The sequence below is a fragment of the Mastigoproctus giganteus genome, chromosome 1 (genome assembly GCF_048544385.1).
Source record: "Mastigoproctus giganteus isolate SK-2022 chromosome 1, ASM4854438v1, whole genome shotgun sequence".
NCBI classification, from domain to species: domain Eukaryota; kingdom Metazoa; phylum Arthropoda; class Arachnida; order Uropygi; family Thelyphonidae; genus Mastigoproctus; species Mastigoproctus giganteus.
The window spans coordinates 3508616-3525795 of NC_143575.1; the positions used below are offsets into that span (position 1 = coordinate 3508616).

The 17180-nt window shown below is 35.5% G+C and overlaps 1 protein-coding gene across 3 annotated transcripts in view; it reads left to right on the top strand.

Annotated features, from left to right (window-relative positions):
- Nucleotides 1–17180, top strand: part of Chd1 (chromodomain-helicase-DNA-binding protein 1) — a 606282-nt gene that overhangs the window by 292385 nt on the left and 296717 nt on the right. For all 3 annotated transcript variants that reach the window (XM_090371234.1, XM_090371253.1, XM_090371245.1), the window contains exon 14: nt 4415–4605. In XM_090371234.1, coding sequence (XP_090227360.1) covers nt 4415–4605 — 191 coding nt within the window. The remainder of the gene's footprint in view (nt 1–4414; nt 4606–17180) is intronic.

Here is a 17180-nt window from a genome sequence, read left to right on the forward strand (position 1 = left end):
TCTCAGTTATTACAAGATTCTCTAGCTTACTGCTAGAGTTGAATACACCTCTAGCCTTCCCCTCGCTAAATAACTCCTCATGTGTGAATGTCGATGCAAAATATTCATTTAGTTTGTTAGCTACCTGAGCAGGATCATGAACAGTTGACCCATCGATATCAAGTGGACCAATCTGATTCAACCCCTTCCTTCTAGAGTTTACATAAGTAAAGAACTCTTTGCTGTTTTTCTTTGCATCCCTTGCCAAAGATTTCTGATAATCTGCCTTCGCCTGCCTAACCTCCTTTGTAACTTGGTTACAGATCAACTTGTATCTATCATAGGCTTCTGTGTCATGTGTTAATTTGTATGTATCCCATGCATGTTTCTTCTCTGCCATATGTCTCATTAGTTCATCTGACATCCATTTAGGCCTAAACCCTGAACAATATTTCTTAGTTGGTATGTATAGCCTAGTAGCTTCCAAGATAAATTCTTTGAATGCTTCCCATTTTGCATTTGCTGTTAGTAACATCATCAGTTGGTCCCACTGTATAGAATTTAAATACTGTCTCACTCCATCATAGTCGCCTTTACGAAAGCAATAACCCTTCCCTTTACCCCTAATGGTAGTTACCTCTTTGAGTAAATCCCACTTCAGCACACTGTGATCACTGCCACCTAGTGGTTCATTTATCTGCAGATTCTTAATGCATGAAGAATCACTGCTGATAATCAAATCAAGAGTATTCTTCCTGCATAATTTGATATAGATTCACTCAGTAAAATCATATAGTTTAAAATTTGATGAAACACATAGAACATCTTGTATTTATACTAAATGCTGATAAATTGACAATAGATGCATTACTATATTTAGATGAGTCATAGCACTGAAAATGTGAAAAATCACACCACACTATAATGTTGCAGTTTCAAGAAAAAGTTTTCCAATACCTGAAAGTTTTGATCACATCTCATATAACAGCTACATTTAGATAATTTTCCTTGAAATTTTTCTTTTTATTATTTTGGGTACATAACAAAGGTGTTGTCATAATACAGATTTAAAAAAATAAATAAATAAAAAAAAAAAAACCCTGATGTGAGTCATCATCATCAGCCATTTTCAGTCCACTGCAGGATGAAGACCTCGCCGACCGGGCTAGCCGAGTGGGTAAAGTACCTGCCCGGCAACCCAAAGGTCGCGGTTTCGATTCCCGCCTCGGGCTTGGATCAAAGTACTGCAAAAACCTTGGGAGGTGCAATATGGCCACAGAAGCCGATGCGCCAACAACTACCAAATCAAAAAAAAAAAAAAAAAAGATGAAGACCTCTAAAGCAACTTTTCAGTTCCTTCTATGTTGTGCAATGGCCATCCATTTACTACCCACGAACTTTTGAATTTCATCTGTCCATCTCCATTGTTGTCTTCCCGGTTTTCTTTTAGCTCCTCTTGGGTACCATTCTGTTATTTTCTTAGTCCATCTGTCATGTCTTTGAGCTGTGTGTCCTGCCCAAGTATTAGTTATAGTAATGGTAATAGAGGCATGTGATGCAAGAAAGCAAGCGTATGAGTTTATGTAGCATCAGCCAAAAAAAAAAAAAAAAAACCCACGACACAACCATTCCCTCTAAAAGTTTCTCCAGTTCCTCCTTAAATTTATTTAAGCTATCAACTTCCACAACGACAGATGGAAGTTTTTTCCAGCAATTAACCACCTGCTGGCTAAAGGCAAATTTCTGCACATCTATTCTACAGCTGTCTTTCCTCAATTTAAATTTATGCCCCCTTAGGTTTGTGATCTGAGCAAGCGGAAGAATCCCTTCAGAATTCAGCGTGCTCAACCCATTCAAGGCCTTATACACCTCAGTCAGATCACCTCGCAGGTGCCTAGTCTCCAGCCATTGCAATTTGCAGAACTTAAGCCTTTCTTGGTAAGAGGATCCCTTCGTTCCCCTCACCAATCTTGTTGCCCTTCTCTGTACACGCTCAAGCAAATCTACATCCTTCCTAAAATGAGGCCTCCAGACCTGTATGCAGTACTCAAGGCATGGCCTGACCATTGCCTTATACAAAGTGACAATCACTTCCTTTTTGGCGCCTCCGTAGCCAGGTGGGCAGGAGCGGCAGTGTGTAACACACGCTTCTTGATTAGACCGGGGTTCGAGCTCAGGCCCACCAAATATGGAGGATGCAGAAAGGTCAGGGAATGGCCACCGTATATCGCTGGAGCAATATCGCCTTAGTTGCTAATGCTCCTAAAAACCAAATAACAAATAACAAACCTCCTTTTTCCTGCTAGCAAAATTCCTATATATCATTGACAAAACCCCATGACTTGCTCTGACAGCCTGTCTGCATTGCTCAGAAAACTTCATATCAGACTGCACAATTACTCCCAGGTATTTTTCATTTTCTACCATCATAAGTGTCGTATCACACAGTTGGTATGTTCCCCTGGGGTTACTTCTACCCATATGCAGTACTTTGCATATGGGTATTTTTCTAGATCCTGTTGCAGTAGCACACTGCCATTACTGTCATTAACAACCCTGCCAACCTTTGTATTGTCTGCAAAGTTCGACACTAAGCCTGATATACCTTCATCAATATCATTGATAAATATACAAAACAATTCTATTTCAGTTCTTTAGTTTTGATAAGAATGTCCTTTAGTTGAGTTTGCTGCCTAATCCACATGTTTCTCTTCTTATCCAACAGTCTGATTCCTAATATAATTTGTTCCATTAATAATATTCCATTCCAAATGGAACAAATAATATGCCATTATTCTTTCCATTTGTTCCTGATATGAGTAGTAACACTTTAAATGTAGGTGGACACAAAGTTTTCTATTTGATACAACTTTTACAGATATTATACTTGACATTATACTATTATACTTGACATTATACTATTATACTTGACAGATATTATACTTGACAGTAGATAATTTGCTTCACACTTTTTAGGTGCATTAACATATACTCATAATGTGCTTGTTTGTATTTACCATGTTGGTCTGTCCATTCACACATGTAATAACCTGACTCCTAATGGATTTTCATAAAATTTTGTATTTGGCTCTTTTGGAAAAATTTTTCATGCCATTCCTAAATTGTTAAAATTGTGTCAGTAGTAATCTGACAATTATTATTTCTTTGTCCATTCATCTGCATGTAATAATTCAACTCTTGATGGAATGATTTTCATGATATATTTTAATGTGCCTCAGTTAGACAGGTGTGTAGTGCAATCCCAAATTTCATTAAAATCAGATCGATAGAAATCCAGCAATTATTGTTTCTTGTTTTCATACATATCACATAGGCTATCCATATTAGATGTTTTTCCATATGCTGTTTGGGGGAATGAATGATAATGTTCTGCATGCACAGAAATAAAATACTTTTGGTTTGTATGTAAAAGCCATTGCTTTTTTTTATATAAATCATTATTATTATTATTTGATAATGTGCCTGAAATGTAATGCACTGTGTGTATTAATTAACTTTTCTTCTCTTTTTTTTTTTTTTTTTGCACAATTTATAAAGTGGTTGCAAAGTTTTTTTTAATTTGACGTCAGTTTTTGAAAACTTATGTCAGAAGTGCCAACAGATAATATTTCTTGACCTTTCAATACCAGACCAAATGTATATTCAAGAATGGTCTATCTTTGTTAGACAAGCAAAAGATAGTACCTTCTTATATTATCTTGATACTATGACAGAATGCTTTACAAAAATTAATCTGTGTAAATACTTTTTTATGTGTGCACAATGTAAGATAGGTACAGAGTTTTAACCTTTTTTTTTTTTTTTTTTTTTTCCCACAAAAAATCTAGTCAATTAAATAATTCATCAGCGAGATGGAAATCTATCTTTGCATACAACTGAAAAAGAAACTACGGAAAACAGTGAAGGACAAATGACGTGAACTAGTTATGTTTGAAAAATGGGAAGGTCTTGCATTCTGCAGAAGTTATAAACCTAGTGTTTTTGTATTGTACAATGCACCAAAAAGTTTCAATACCTTTTCAGTAAAAACTGTACACTTCTACTAAAATTTCAAAGGAAAAAGTTACTTGAAACTATTTTTCAGTAGACAAAAAAGTGGCAGGAAAAGACATTCTGTCTTTTCCTGCCAGAACTTTAGCCAGAACACAAAATATTAAGAGTCAAGCTCATTGGGATTTTTTCTCATTTTCTTGGAGTTAACAGAAATTTCTTGAACTTCTTATAGAGAAATTAAATTTGAATTTAAGCTTGGGCACAAAGTGTTTGAAGAGCCAAAAAGGACTAATATTTGTTGGGATCCAATCAATCCATGCAAGTGCAGGTAGATTAAAAACACATATAGTTTATATTATATTAGTAAATGATATGATATGAGCAATCAGTTAAGGATATTTATATGTCATTTCCTTTACAGAGTTTCTTAGGTAATATGAGTTGGGCCGTTTTAGGAGTTGATGAAGCCCATCGCTTGAAAAATGATGATTCTTTATTGTACAGATCACTAATTGATTTCGATACTAATCATCGGCTACTTATAACGGGAACTCCACTGCAGAATTCCTTGAGGGAACTCTGGGCACTTCTTCATTTTATTATGCCTAATAAGTAAGTATGCCTTCTATTCTGAGCATGATTAATTATTTTCTTTAGAGTAGGATAGAGTTTTTCACCTGAAAAGATATCACCTTTTCAGGTGGTAAAAATCATTTCAAATTTTTTTTTTGTCCACAAAGTTGAGGAAATGGTTAAAACCCAGAAAACTACAGATGGTGGCTTACCATTTAAGTGGCTAGAAATGAAGTGGATAACGCTACCCTGGACACTGAAATTGAAGAATACATTGAACAGAGACATAGATTTTTAATGTTGATGACAAAGGTACTGACTGTAGGAAGTAGTAATAAAATTTATTTTATTGTCAACCAAGACAGCATTTATGCTGCTCCTCGAATAGTCACTAAAGCTAAGAAGAGGGATATGCTTTCACTATTGCCATTCATTTCCACTGTGAATTATGACTATTTCAAAAACCTTCAAATTCAGGGATTGAAAAGAAAACAGCATCAAATCAGAAAATGATGAACCAATATTCATTTAAAAAAGAAAAACTATTGGTAGTAATTAAATTTTGGTGAAAAAAAATTATTTTTAATTTATTTTTTTATTATTTGCATTTTGACATTTTTTTTGTATTTGTATAAATATTTTTTGTTTGATTTTAAAAATAGATAGTAAAAAAATTTGAAATCATATATGAACTCATAATTTTGTTACTTTGTTGCTACTTCATCCAGAAATATTTCAGTGCTAAAGTGAATTAAGTCTGAAAATAAATGAAAAGTATCACTCATGATATGTGTGCAATACATGACTGAACAGATAGGCAGCATTGTAATTTATTGGGCCAAACACTCTTTGGGCTGCACAGAAAATATCTGTGGGGCACTGTTTGCTGGCCTCCACTATTGATACTCATTAGTATTAGCAATGGCCACATGGTGCAAGGAAGCCTATGGCTTATGCTGTAGAATTGCCAGAGATGGCCCCTAAAAAATTGTTGAAAAAGAAAGCAGGAGTAATAATTCTAGCTTGTAAGATAGGTGAAGGTGAATAAGGTGGATGATAAGAAGACATCTACCAGGAGTAGAAGAATGGAGGGGGGCAGAAGGGACACTCCTGTAGAGGCAACCCATTCTCTACAGGGGTGGAAACTGTTAAGAACAGGAAAATGTTTATGGTGATAGGGCTCACCAGGCAATGTGTTGGGATGGGAGGTAGGAGGGAAGGAGTTGGGCAATGCCCAACTCCTTCCTGGGTGCTTGGGGGATTGAAGTCATAGGGTCAGAGCAACCGATTTTGGGAGGTATTAATATGGACTGTGTGTTGATTATTAGCTTATATGGCCATCATAGGTACCTGTGCAAGAATCAGAAAAAAACTGCACCCTGCATGGACCATTGGCATATGGAAATTTGTCACCTGTTCTGATGTATTCCATTTCCAACTATCATACTGATGGGCATATCCTCATTTGGAGAAAGCAACATGAGGCCAGGGCATCTTGGATGCAATGTTGGTGTTATGGTTTCAGACTCTTTTCATGGGATACTCTGGGTCTTTTGATTACTGTTAATAGCTTGATGGAATTCCTACTTTTCTGTTGTTGCTGACCAAGTATGCCCCTTTGTGAGTGGAATGTATACAGACAACTCCAGTGTCATCAACAAGACAACATGCTATGCCACAAAGCCTGGCAGGTTGCTAACTGGTTTCAGGATGAGATCAATGAATTTTTCATTCTCCCATGACCACATAGTTCTCCCGATCTCATCTCATCTCGAGCATGTTTGAGACTTGTTGGAAACGGACATTTGATGCTGCAGCCATCCACGTGATAATATGCAGGCATTACTTTTTACATTGTGCAGTGCATGTGTAGTACTACTACTACAGGACACCTGCAACACAGTCCATGCCAAGATGTGTACAGATTGTATTACCTGCAAAAGGTGGCCTCGGGAAGTATTATTGGCACCTCTGTAGCCAGGTGGGAAGGAGCAGCAGTGCACAGCACACGCTTCTTGATTAGACCGGGGTTCGAGCCCATCTAATACGGAGCCCGTCACTACCAAATACAGAGGATGCGGAAAGGTAATGCTCCTAAAAACCAAATAACAGACAAACAACCGGGAAGTATTTGGTAGATATTCCTAATGTGAAGCCAACTCTGTATATACAGGGTGTCTCAAAAATATTGGTACAAACATTTAGGGGTGGTAGGTAACATCTAAAGGAATGTGAATCGCATAGGAGCCCATAACCAGAAACGTCACGGGAAAGTAGTAGCAGAGGTTGTTGTTGTTGTTGTTATTGTTTGGTTTTTAGGAGCATTAGCAACTAAGGCCATATTTCTCCAGGATATGTGGTGGTCATTCCTTAACCTTTCCGCATCCTCCGTATTTGGTGGTGACGGGCTCGAACCCCGGTCTAATCAAGAAGCGTGTGCTACGCACTGCTGCTCCTTCCCACCTGGCTACGGAGGCGCCTAGCAGAGGCACAAGAAGCAGAAATAACACAAGACAGTAATTAGTGGCAAACATTTATTAAACGTCCCACTAAGGAAAATCAGAGCATGAAATACTTATGGAAGGAGCAAATCAAGCCAAAAATTACTTACACATACCGAAGTGTCAACGACTGATGACACTTCGGTATGTGTCATCAGTTGTTGACATTTCGGTGGGAAGGAGCAGCAGTGCGTGTGCTACGCACTGCTGCTCCTTCCCACCTGGCTACGGAGGCGCCTAGCAGAGGCACAAGAAGCAGAAATAACACAAGACAGTAATTAGTGACAAACATTTATTTGACATAATATTAACAATGGAGTAGGAGATGGATGCATTTCATGATGTTACAACAGATGCTCGAAGGTTCCACCATGAGACGCGATGCATGCATGACACCGACGCAGCATGGATTGGCGGACATGGTCAAACACACCTGGAGTTTCTTTGACAGTAGCAGCAGCGCAGACGAGATCCATTTCTGTCTCCACAGGCGATTCATACACGATAGATTTGAGGGCCCCCACTGTTGTTTGTTATTTGGTTTTTAGGAGCATTAGCAACTAAGGCCATACTGCTCTGGGGATATGCGGTGGTCATTCCCTGACCTTTCTGCATCCTCCCTATTTGGTGGTGACGGGCTCGAACCCCGGTCTAATCAAGAATCGTGTGCTACGCGCTGCTGCTCCTTCCCACCTAGCTACAGAGGCACCACTTGAATGAGTAAACCAGAAATTTTCCCTACAGCGAACTGATGAACAGCACTGTGTACTGACTTACGGTGACGTTTCCGGTTATGGGTTCCTATGCGATTCACATTCCTTTAGATGTTACCTACCTCCCCTAAACGTTTGTACCAATATTTTTGAGACAACCTGTATACAGTGCTTATTATACTGTGATTGGTAAATAACATTAAAAACTCAAAGGTTGTTAAATAAAAAGGTTACTAAATTAAGGTTATGAATAAAGATTGAAATCAAATAAGGATATTATTTACTTCAATAAATAATAAAAATTTATTGAAAGAAAACATTCTTGAGCATAGCTGCTCATTTTCTGGATTTACTCCATCTTTTTTACTCAGTTTAACCATTGTCCATTTCATTATCTTAATATAGTTAGTGACAAAGAATTCCTCTTATTTTTTCAAAACCTGTTTCTTTGTCCTTTTCTTTTCACAAAAATTAATAAAACTATGTTGAAATTGGATATTTTAAAAAACTTTTTTCACTGATTTGGCTGTCAGGTATGCTGTATAGTCTGTGTTGCAAAATAGAAATGCTTGATAATAGCATTGTTTTCTCTTAAATGCAATCATTTCATAATACTTGTGTGGTATGAAGCTAATTAATAATGTTCTTCAGCAACGTGCCAAAGAAATATGTTATAAAATTCAAGAAGACATATACACAAGATTTTCCATGTATTGTAAAATCAGAAAAAATAATACTTTTGCCTTGTGTACTGTATTTAAATGTGAGTTTTCAATTTCAACTGGTGAGCAATGTGATGAGACATTTACAAACAAAACAAGCAGGAAATAATGCAAAAATAGATGATGTATTTCATGGTGGTGATGTCATATGTGCCAAATGCTTTATTTACATTTTTTTTTTTTTTATATATCATAGAACATTATCTGCCCCTCAGTTGTGGGAAAAAAAAAAAAAAAAAGCCCCTTTTGTGGAACAACAAAAAATTGAAATTGTATGGATAGGGAAAGTAGAGGCAGTAAAGGCTCAGAAAAATGTACCATTTTCAATTGCAACAGATGGGAGTAAAAATGTGATTTTTAACTATATTCCATTATGGTTACCTTTTGTTTAAAAAAAATAATAATAAAATAAAATTGAAAGCAGCTTGCTCTCAGTATTGCGATTAGACTGACTCTCTTTTGTTTCTCCTTTAATTTTTTACAAGCTCAATAAATTGACTTCCTTTTCTTTTTTCCTTTCAGTTGAAACTGTTACTGTCTTAGACAATTCATAAACTTTTTGGTATTAACATTAAAATGCTTTTGAACTTACAGATTGATCTCACATTTATCTGTATATATACCTATTTAAAAAAACCAGCTGTGTACTCAACAACACAGTTGTTTTTTTTTTACTTGCACCTCTCTCTCTCTCTGACGTTGTTCAGTGGCACTGTTAAGTATCATCTCATGCTGCTTTTCTTCATCAGTATGTGAAAGTTTGGTGAGGAGAAAACAATTAACAAAAGCATGCACAAATTTTAACATGCAGACAAAACCGTTTGCAGAGAAGTTGTTCAACATCAGCTGCCATGCAGCATACAAAAAAAATTATGTAATTATGTACCAGGTACATAATGAGTTGCTGCCGCTCTACTCTGAGACTGATAGTGTCACTGATAATGTGACAGCGGCAGCTGTTAAAAACAGTCTTACTGTAGGAACTCATTATAAAATGAAAATTATGTGTAAAGTTATCATTTTGCCTATATGTTCATGAAGACGAGTTGTGTTATAATTCTGATACCGAATTATTTTAGGATATTGTCTTTTCACCCATTTTCTTTTCAATAATGAGCAGTAAATTGTGCGAGAGTTATATCTTTTAATGTTTCACCCCATTTTCATATTTATCAAAAATACTATCTTTCCATATATCCAAAGACTCACTATCAGCTTGTTGTTCATCCAATTCAGCTTTTCATTTACGTAATTTCTGACGTGCATGTGGCCATACCATTGGCATGTATTCAATCACCGTTGAAGGCACAGACATTGGGGTATCGTAAGAAATACCAAGCTGCCTCTTGTAAACTCATCTCCACAGAATTCAATACATCTACACTTAATGCTCATGTTAGATCAGTTATATACATATCAGGATATTCTTCTTGTAGCTCTATAATTTTCCTTTGTCGGTTGCTTATTCCTCTGTTAGTTTTATTGACATATTCAACTGCATATGCTGCACATGAATATTCTTTTATGATAAATTGTAAATTCAAATTAGACTTGACACTCCTAAAATCCAAGGATTGTAGTTATTCATAAATTTCTCTTCTATCTTGCATTTAAGAAATACATGTGGTCATTTAATACCAGCCCTCAAAATATTTAGATATTCTTTTTCTGATTGGCATAGATTTGATATAAGGAATTCTTCAAAATTAGCATGATTATCCAATTCTAATGAGTCGTGCATTTTACGATATTTTTTGCGATATCGTATTTGTCATCTGTGGCCATCGGTATCAATATACGAATTTGCAACGTTGGCCAAAAATGTCCTTCAAATCGACATTCACATGAGTGTCGATTTGCAAATAATAATGGTTTGCGTTATTATTTTTATAACAGGTAAAAGTATATTTATGTTGCTGTAAATTTGAATAATCTGAAGTTTTCTCTTTAGAACATAATGCATCTATCATTTGGATTGCTTCTGCCCTCCCACCTTCTTTTTCTTCTAATAGTGCAGATGAATATATTATTATTCATCCATAATAATATATGTGCATGTGGACTTCCTCGACGTTTAAATTCAATACGTTTAAAGAAATTCACAACATAATATTTCCCAAAAGGACTATAGCTTTTCGATTTTAAAATTTTGAGTATACTCTCAACAATTTTATTAAAGTATATGTCACACGTTACGGGAATCTTCATTTATTAATGTGGCTCTTTCCATTAGTTGTAATTTCTTGTTTATATCTGAATTTGTATAACATACGTAGTAATATGGGCCTCATTGGTTCACATGCACTCAATGTCAAGAACATTGTAGGTTTTCCTAATTGACGAATCATGACAAACACATTTCGTTTACGTTAACTCCAATAATATGCTGAATTGGGAATTTATTTTAGAAATGCAAGACTCTAATGACTTGTTTATAAATTCTTTTGATTCCAATGTAGAACGAGTAATGTTAGGCTGTTATTCCTACTGATTTAAATGCAATTTGCAGATTTTCTGTGGTAAGCATTTGCATAATTTTCATTGCCATATATAGTATGAATCAGAGCTGTATTACTCAATATGTTCTACGTTGGTAATAATATTAGTAAATTGATAAGAGGAGTTTACCTCAATATAGTACGTGGAACACTTCCGTATGATACCCTCCAGAAATTAAAACGAAAAAATCGACAACTTACCGGTACATTAAAGTAAAATATAAATAATTAAAGTGAAATATAAATAATTAAATAATCAATTTAACACAATTCAAAATCAATTCAAAACAATTAAAATTCAAATTAACGCAATTAAAAGAATCTAACGAAAATATTCAAAACGATTTTCCTTCCTGAAGCTGACAATGCTTTTCGACCGACTGTCGTGTTCACAGGAATGAAAATTATCGAATCAGGCTAAACCTGCAACTTAAATAGTGATTATGTGTCTTCGCGCATGCGCGTAAAGGTCCACGCATCGGAGATCAAATATGGCCGCCGAACATTAACAGAATTCTCGTGTAATTTAATTTCAACGGTTTCTGCAATTAATAGTCGCGTATAATTACGTTGAACGTTAAGTATTTTGGCCTCGTTAAATAAAAAAGTATGTTTTTCGTTAATGGCATGAAAGGCTAATTCTGACGCTGCTGAACGAGAAGCACGAACAGAGGCTTCGTGTTGATTTACACGGATATTAAGAGAAAACCGCGTGGAACCAACCCTGATAAGACGAGTCGCAATCACCGCAAGAAATGTTGTATACTAGATCATTAATTTGTGTTGCGAACGCCGAAAGAACCGAGCGATTGTTCAGTATAGTGTGTAACTTCCGTATAGGCCTAGCTATAATTTTAAATTCGGTATCTTTAAAGAATCTGTTAAGCTGTTTGTGCCACTGTTCAACATATGGGACAGAAATAAAGTATTTTTTGATATTACTATTGTTGATTGGTGCAGTATTTTGTATCCTATCCTTAGCTTGTACCCTAATTCGATTTATTGTGTTAATGGGATAACCCCTGTTCAAGAATCTGCTAGTTAATATTTGTATTTCTGAGTCTAAAGCAGAATCCGTCGTTGAATATTTATAGGCATTTAGAAATTGATTAAAGATAATCGATCTTTTGTAGGTGAACGGGTGGTAGCTATTATAATGTAGAAGCATACCGGTGTTTGTGGGTTTTCGATAGATGCTAAATTGTATTTTGTTCGAGTCCCGGGTAAGCGTGAAATTTAGAAAGTTTAATGACTTAGTATCCGTATCTTCCCTTTCCAATGTAAATTTGAGTCTAGAATGAATATTGTTAAACGAATGTAAAATATCTTGGATAGTACTACTATCGGTAATAACTAGAACATCGTCTAAATACCTCCCATAGTATGTGATACGGGGACGAAAAGGTGTCAAATGTATCTGCTCAATCGTTGAGAGATAGATCTCTGCCATTAAGCCACTCAGGCTCAAACCCATTGGTAATCCAAAAATTTGTTTGTACACCTTGTCTCGAAAGGTGATGTAGTTAGCCTCAACTAATAGTTTAATTAAGTGAAAAATCTCCTTTATAGGCAGCTTCGTATAATTAATCGGTGTCGAGTTTTTATTTAACATATCCCAAATAATATCTAATGTGTATTCAACGTTTACATTCGTATATAATGATGTAACATCTAATGAGAATAAATTGTCATTGTCGCCGAGTTTACAGTCCTTAAGATTATTAAATAATGTATCGTAATTCTTAATCCCAAATTGTATAACCTGTCTAAAAGGTTTTATAATGTTATATACATGTGTGGCTAAGGCTGAAAATGCCGAGTTCCTGTAGGAAACAATAGGTCGAATCGGAAATCCAGGCTTTTTACCTGACCAAAAAGTGCAGGAATATTGTATGTTCTGGACTTCAATTCCTTCAACTGAACCATAGTAATGTAGTCGTTTTTACGATATGTGGTTAACGTTTTATTGTATTGATTTACCAAATTGGTAAACAGTGTCGGGTCCACTTCACAATAAGTGGAGCTATCAGATACAACTGAATCTAACTTATTAATATAATCATGTTTATCTAGTATTACCACAGTATCTCCTTTATCTGCCCTCTGTATAATAATGTCCTTATTTTCTCGAAGTTCTCGTAAAGCTGAACTGTCATGTGTATTCAATTTAGGAAGTCGTGTTTCTTTTATGTTATTCACTACTTGGTTAACTTGTTGAATAAATACATCTTTTTTTGGAACACTACGAAGTCCAAATTCAAAATCAATTACGCATTGTTTTTTTGGCAGCTTTCGAGGTGGTAAATTATAATTTAATCCTTTGGATAAAAGTGAAATCTGGTCCTGCGATAGTGTACACGAGGAAAGATTTGTAACCTGTTGATATGTCGGTTCGTTGGATACTGGGTGAGGGGGTGTTCGTGAACTAGGAACTCGGCATTTTCAGCCTTAGCCACACATGTATATAACATTATAAAACCTTTTAGACAGGTTATACAATTTGGGATTAAGAATTACGATACATTATTTAATAATCTTAAGGACTGTAAACTCGGCGACAATGACAATTTATTCTCATTAGATGTTACATCATTATATACGAATGTAAACGTTGAATACACATTAGATATTATTTGGGATATGTTAAATAAAAACTCGACACCGATTAATTATACGAAGCTGCCTATAAAGGAGATTTTTCACTTAATTAAACTATTAGTTGAGGCTAACTACATCACCTTTCGAGACAAGGTGTACAAACAAATTTTTGGATTACCAATGGGTTTGAGCCTGAGTGGCTTAATGGCAGAGATCTATCTCTCAACGATTGAGCAGATACATTTGACACCTTTTCGTCCCCGTATCACATACTATGGGAGGTATTTAGACGATGTTCTAGTTATTACCGATAGTAGTACTATCCAAGATATTTTACATTCGTTTAACAATATTCATTCTAGACTCAAATTTACATTGGAAAGGGAAGATACGGATACTAAGTCATTAAACTTTCTAAATTTCACGCTTACCCGGGACTCGAACAAAATACAATTTAGCATCTATCGAAAACCCACAAACACCGGTATGCTTCTACATTATAATAGCTACCACCCGTTCACCTACAAAAGATCGATTATCTTTAATCAATTTCTAAATGCCTATAAATATTCAACGACGGATTCTGCTTTAGACTCAGAAATACAAATATTAACTAGCAGATTCTTGAACAGGGGTTATCCCATTAACACAATAAATCGAATTAGGGTACAAGCTAAGGATAGGATACAAAATACTGCACCAATCAACAATAGTAATATCAAAAAATACTTTATTTCTGTCCCATATGTTGAACAGTGGCACAAACAGCTTAACAGATTCTTTAAAGATACCGAATTTAAAATTATAGCTAGGCCTATACGGAAGTTACACACTATACTGAACAATCGCTCGGTTCTTTCGGCGTTCGCAACACAAATTAATGATCTAGTATACAACATTTCTTGCGGTGATTGCGACTCGTCTTATCAGGGTTCCACGCGGTTTTCTCTTAATATCCGTGTAAATCAACACGAAGCCTCTGTTCGTGCTTCTCGTTCAGCAGCGTCAGAATTAGCCTTTCATGCCATTAACGAAAAACATACTTTTTTATTTAACGAGGCCAAAATACTTAACGTTCAACGTAATTATACGCGACTATTAATTGCAGAAACCGTTGAAATTAAATTACACGAGAATTCTGTTAATGTTCGGCGGCCATATTTGATCTCCGATGCGTGGACCTTTACGCGCATGCGCGAAGACACATAATCACTATTTAAGTTGCAGGTTTAGCCTGATTCGATAATTTTCATTCCTGTGAACACGACAGTCGGTCGAAAAGCATTGTCAGCTTCAGGAAGGAAAATCGTTTTGAATATTTTCGTTAGATTCTTTTAATTGCGTTAATTTGAATTTTAATTGTTTTGAATTGATTTTGAATTGTGTTAAATTGATTATTTAATTATTTATATTTCACTTTAATTATTTATATTTTACTTTAATGTACCGGTAAGTTGTCGATTTTTTCGTTTTAATTTCTGGAGGGTATCATACGGAAGTGTTCCACGTACTATATTGAGGTAAACTCCCCTTATCAATTTACTAATATTATTACCAACGTAGAACATATTGAGTAATACAGCTCTGATTCATACTATCTAATTAATTTTCATACTCTTATTGACTATTTCATTCACTTCCTGTCTCTCCAGTTGCATACAATCGATACACACAATTATGGGAGATTTTTTGAATGGCTTGGTACAAAATTACATTAAATCTACACTAAGGTACTCGGCCCAAAGTTACCATATTTCTTTCCTAAAATATTGCCTTCAAAACAACATCGTTCCGAAGTTTGCCAGGGTGAATTTAAATCAAAAAATTTCAGGCATAAAACAACTATCACTGGCGACATCACGTAATATTGTTAAGCTTGCCTTAAAATCTCGATATTCGGATAAACAAAAATACCTTTCCCAGGTTAGGAAGCTTCGCGATAAATTAAAAAATTATCTACATCCGAACGATTGGTCTGTATTGAAGACCTCCATAGATTTGCGACGGGAAGCACAAGCCTCAGAAATAAAAAACAGACACGTTAATAAGTTGCAAACATTATCGAATAGTTCAAGACACGTTCATACGAATTCTAACACATTGTCGCGAGCTTGCGACCAAGTTCACACGAGTTGGGTGACATCCCCCCCACAGACACATAACGCACTACCACAGAATATGTCGGCTAGTTCACGAACACCCCCTCACCCAGTATCCAACGAACCGACATATCAACAGGTTACAAATCTTTCCTCGTGTACACTATCGCAGGACCAGATTTCACTTTTATCCAAAGGATTAAATTATAATTTACCACCTCGAAAGCTGCCAAAAAAACAATGCGTAATTGATTTTGAATTTGGACTTCGTAGTGTTCCAAAAAAAGATGTATTTATTCAACAAGTTAACCAAGTAGTGAATAACATAAAAGAAACACGACTTCCTAAATTGAATACACATGACAGTTCAGCTTTACGAGAACTTCGAGAAAATAAGGACATTATTATACAGAGGGCAGATAAAGGAGATACTGTGGTAATACTAGATAAACATGATTATATTAATAAGTTAGATTCAGTTGTATCTGATAGCTCCACTTATTGTGAAGTGGACCCGACACTGTTTACCAATTTGGTAAATCAATACAATAAAACGTTAACCACATATCGTAAAAACGACTACATTACTATGGTTCAGTTGAAGGAATTGAAGTCCAGAACATACAATATTCCTGCACTTTTTGGTCAGGTAAAATTACACAAGCCTGGATTTCCGATTCGACCTATTGTTTCCTACAGGAACTCGGCATTTTCAGCCTTAGCCACACATGTATATAACATTATAAAACCTTTTAGACAGGTTATACAATTTGGGATTAAGAATTACGATACATTATTTAATAATCTTAAGGACTGTAAACTCGGCGACAATGACAATTTATTCTCATTAGATGTTACATCATTATATACGAATGTAAACGTTGAATACACATTAGATATTATTTGGGATATGTTAAATAAAAACTCGACACCGATTAATTATACGAAGCTGCCTATAAAGGAGATTTTTCACTTAATTAAACTATTAGTTGAGGCTAACTACATCACCTTTCGAGACAAGGTGTACAAAAAAATTTTTGGATTACCAATGGGTTTGAGCCTGAGTGGCTTAATGGCAGAGATCTATCTCTCAACGATTGAGCAGATACATTTGACACCTTTTCGTCCCCCTATCACATACTATGGGAGGTATTTAGACGATGTTCTAGTTATTACCGATAGTAGTACTATCCAAGATATTTTACATTCGTTTAACAATATTCATTCTAGACTCAAATTTACATTGGAAAGGGAAGATACGGATACTAAGTCATTAAACTTTCTAAATTTCACGCTTACCCGGGACTCGAACAAAATACAATTTAGCATCTATCGAAAACCCACAAACACCGGTATGCTTCTACATTATAATAGCTACCACCCGTTCACCTACAAAAGATCGATTATCTTTAATCAATTTCTAAAATGCCTATAAATATTCAACGACGGATTCTGCTTTAGACTCAGAAATACAAATATTAAC